A 4,630-nucleotide genomic window follows, 5' to 3' on the forward strand; every position below is an offset into this window, starting at 1 on the left:
TTTTTTAAAGAAAGAAATCCCAGAGAATTATAATAGTATACTAGAAATATTATTTAGTGCAAAATAAAAGACAAATGGAGGCATGAAATAACAAAAGAGACATAATATATAGAGAAAATGAACAACAAAATCAGAGTTAAGATGTATATCTTCTCAAAATCATAATAAATATGAAAGAGTGATTGACAGAATTAATGAAATAAAGTGTTCCAACTCTTATGTTTTCTGGAAAAAAATGCATCTCATACTCAATAACACATGTAGGTTAAATGTAAAATAATGGGAAAATATATAATACTAAAGAAATAGTAACCAAAAGAAAGCTGAGAAACTATGCTAACATTAGACAAAAGAGTTTTCTTTTTAAAATATTTATTTATTTATTCATACAGAACTGGGGACAAGCCAAAGGTGCAAGGGTGGTGAGAGGACTTACCAGGGACAGAGTGGGGAGCAGAACAGGCAGACTGAAGAAGTACAGTGTTCAAGGGAGCAGCAGGTGACACAGGAGAGGTCTGCTGTACCATGTGGGTCACCACCCAGGTTGGGGGATGGAACTCCTGAGGAAGTAGTTACAGTCACTTCTTAATGTTGTGCTTTAACCCATTGTGCTTCCAGGGAGGGCCCCTAGACAAGAGAGTTTTTAACAGAAAAGTGTTACACAGAAAAGAAGTCAATCGATAAAAAGGTATAAAAATATGAATTTATAAACACTTAACAACAGAAAACCACATATATGAAGCAAAATCCAATACAAATTTGTGGAAAAATTGGCACTTGAACAATAATAGTTAAAAACATCAGTATTCTTCTTCCAAAAATGAACAGGAAATTTTAACAAGTAAGAAATAGATGGCTTGAATAAAACTATCAAGCAATTAAACCTAAAAGATAACTACAGAACATTCCATCAAAAAAAAAAAAAAAAAAAACAAAGTATGGGCCCTCTGTGGTGGCACAGAGTATTAAATCACAGCACTAAGAAGCTAAAGCCACTTCAGCATGAGTTAGAACCCCGCCTGCCGTGAGGTGATCCACATGGCATGACAGACCTCCTGACCTGCCTGCTGCTTCCCTCAGCAGTGTACTTGGTCAGTCAGCCTGTTCTTCTCCCCATTCTGTCTCAGGTGAATCCTCTCACCACCCCTGGACCTCTGGCCTGTACCTCAGTTCAGTATGCCTAAATAAATAAATCTTAAAGGAAAAAAAAAAACTTAAAGAAAAAAAATAAATAAATAAATCTTAAAGAAAAAAAGAAAAAAAAAAGTGTATACACAAGTATACATTCACTCTGAGTGCACATGAGCTACGCATTCTCCAGACTAGTTCATATTCTAGAAAGAAATTTAGGAAATTCATATATATGTATAGAAATTAACATTACACTTTAGCACATAGGTAAAAGAAGAATTACAAGGGACATTAGAAAATAGTTTGATTTTAACTAAGATAAAATACATGTTAAAAATAATGAAAAAATTCAACAAGTGAAAATTAGTTTTTTGAAATATCAGAGCAAATGATAAATCTTTACCTAAATTTTGCAGGAACAAATGGAAGTGTCCAATAATTCAAATCTCAAATAAAAGAGGAAAACCAGCATTAACATAACAGAAATGCAGAATAAGAGAGTCAATATGAACAACTATGAACACCTACATATTGGAAAGAGTAGCTATTGAAACTCACTAAAGGACAATTACAAAATCTAAATACACCTGTTATACATAGAGACAAAGCAATATAGAAACCACCCATAAAAAGTTACTTATAATATTTAATTTAATACTTCTTAATGTCTACTCAATCACACATAAAATGAACTTTCCAATAATCTTAATCAATTAAAATTGGTGATTTCTGATATTATGCTTTCTTTAGATGACTGTTAATGGGGAGATTTATATGTCTTCTCCAGATGAGTGCCGGGCTAAGCTTTGTCTAAACCTATTTAAATAATCAGCTAAAAGGGGGCATTATCACTATTATTTTTTTCTCATTATAACTGCCTTTTGATGGCAGGGACCATAACCATGCTCCCTGTGGTAGCTCCCCTTAATGTGACAGTGATGGCTTCTGATGGTTGCAAAATCCTCAGATGCAGAATATTGATTATATAGGATATTGATTCTTTCCTTCAGGGGATGACTCTCTAGTAGAGTTGCTAAAATTTAAATGACCTTTCATTAAAATCATTAGAAAACAATCAAGTTCTGCTAAAATGACAGGCTTTGGGTTACTTATGCTAGAATTTTACTGGAATTTTCCATCATCCACCGGAGCTTCCCAATTATATCAGAAATGACTAAAAGGAGATTTACAGAGGGGGAAGAATTCTCAGCTCCTGTCTCTCACCAATAAATTAGAAGATTGAGCAAAACCATGAATCTGTGAAAATTGTCTGTCTCCTTGACATAATAAGAGAGTCCAAAGGGAAATGATTTATCATTTTTTTACATTTAAAGACAGGTTTTAATTAGTTCTATTTAATTCTTTCTTAGGAAAAAATAGTTATGGTCAAAAGGAGTATCATATTAATTTGTGTGGATCAAAATTCTGTTTCCAAATTACAGATTGTGTAATAGCTCCTGCTCTTGTGATGTATAAAATAACAGAATCTGTCCAACATCCATTCTGAAAGACTATAGGGACACATTGGTCTGTCCTGGCTTCCAGCACAGAGATAAAAGTAACAGCTGAATAATCTTAATATGACTGAGACGGCCTTATGGTGTGCTTGTTGGCACATTTTTCTCTTTAAAAAAATTATACATGCTGAATTTTATTGTTTTGCTCACTAAACCCTATCAATCTTCATGAGCTTATAATTAAGAAAACATTATACTTGGAGGGACTCCCTGCTACTATCAAATAACTTTGGGAAAAAAAGATGGAACAGTACAAGTTGTGTAACTGTTACTAATTCCTGCTATTTATGTAAGACCACCAGGGATTCTCTATGATTTTGTGTGTATTTTCTTTCTTTCTTTCTTTCTTTTTTTTGTGTGTATGTGTGTGTGTGTGTGTGTTTGCAGGTATGCCTTTTAAAGGACTAGACCGTAAAATTAATTTTAAATAACTTCATAATAACAAATAGAGAGCAACAGAGAAAATTTTATTTTTTATTCCTTTCCTCTAAGCTTTGCATTGTATAAACCTGAGAAACAGAAAACCACATATAAAACAATACATGGTAAATTCTATCTTTCTGTCGGGCAGCAGATGGCAGTATTGGTGCATGAAAAATCCATTGAAATTTATTTTATAATTTACCTGTTAGGTTTTCCTGCTCTTGAAACTTAGCAATTTGAATTGAAACAGAATTTCTCATAAAGTAATATAGCTGACATCCATTTAAATTATCTTTTTTCCCAGTCTTCAATTCTATTTTTAATTAAGGGTTTTGAGTTTTTTGTTTTTTCTTTTTTCTTTGAGCAGTTTTAGGATCATAGCAAAACTGAATACAAGGTAAAGAGATTTCATTTGTTACAGTTCATGAGCCAGCACTGACACATGGCAGTCACCTTATGGCCACTCTTGATGTTACAAGGTCGATGGGTTTGAAGAATGCATACAGATACATTGTCTAATATATGATATCTATCCACCATTATGGTATCATTCAGAGTATTTTCACTGCTTCGGCAACAGCTGATCTTTTTAATGTACTCATAGCTTTTGTGTTTGTTTGTTTTTTTTAACCTTTCCCAGGCTGTCATTAAATTCAGGATCACATAGTAGGCAGCCTTTTCAGAATGGCTTCTTTGAACACTCAGTATGTGCATTTAAGAGTCCTCTATGTTTTTTCATGCTTTGATAATTCACTTCTCTTTATCCCGAATAATATTCTATTGTGTGGATATATAACTATTTCTATTAAAAGGTATATTTTCCATATGCAGCCTTCTTTAAAACTTGACAAAATGATGTTTCAAAATTTTTTTTTCACCTAAATTCCTATTCACCAAGAACAGATTTAGCAAAGTGACATTCTGGGGTAACAGACCTTCAAACCTCCCAAACCACAGGTATCTGGGACACTCTCCTTGTTATGTCTTCTATTCTCCATAGTGAAACTTTCCTAAATCAAATAGCTATAAAGGTTCTCTGCTCTTTTCAGATCCCTGGAACATCATCTGTAGTTCAGAGAAAATGGAAGCCCCTCCAGCCTAGTACACAGCCTCGAGGGCCAGCACAGCAGACTAAGTCCAGGATTAGTGCTGTGGCTGCTGAAATAAAGCAGATCCGAGCCAGACGGAAAACAGCCCGGATGCTGATGGTTGTGCTTTTGGTGTTTGCAATTTGCTATCTGCCAATTAGCATCCTCAACGTGCTAAAGAGGTAAAGTTCATCCGTTATTTGAAAATCAAGCAACCTATCATTTCTTGGTTCTTAATTAAGAACTGTTTTTAAGCCAGAGAAAAATCTAAACTCTGTCTCAATAGCTTTTCAGGCCAGATCACCAGTATATTGTTGTTACTGACAGGTAAGGCAAACAGCTTTTTTGTTGTTGTTTTGTTTTGTTTTTCAGAATGCTCAGACTCTAAGTGTTCTTGTTCTTGCAGATTTTTTGTTTAGTGGCAGACAGATATTTTGTTTAGTGGCAGACAGATTTTTTGTTTAGTGGCAG

The 4,630-nt window shown here is 34.0% G+C and overlaps 1 protein-coding gene across 1 annotated transcript in view; it reads left to right on the forward strand.

Moving 5' to 3' along the window:
- HCRTR2 (hypocretin (orexin) receptor 2) overlaps window positions 1–4,630 on the forward strand; it is a 112,984-nt gene that overhangs the window by 101,677 nt on the left and 6,677 nt on the right. The window contains exon 8 of the mRNA XM_004673583.1: window positions 4,121–4,341. Coding sequence (XP_004673640.1) covers window positions 4,121–4,341 — 221 coding nt within the window. The remainder of the gene's footprint in view (window positions 1–4,120; window positions 4,342–4,630) is intronic.

The sequence above is a fragment of the Condylura cristata genome, unplaced genomic scaffold, assembly GCF_000260355.1.
Source record: "Condylura cristata isolate star-nosed mole 26May11 unplaced genomic scaffold, ConCri1.0 scaffold00001, whole genome shotgun sequence".
In the NCBI taxonomy this organism is placed as follows: Eukaryota; Metazoa; Chordata; class Mammalia; order Eulipotyphla; family Talpidae; genus Condylura; species Condylura cristata.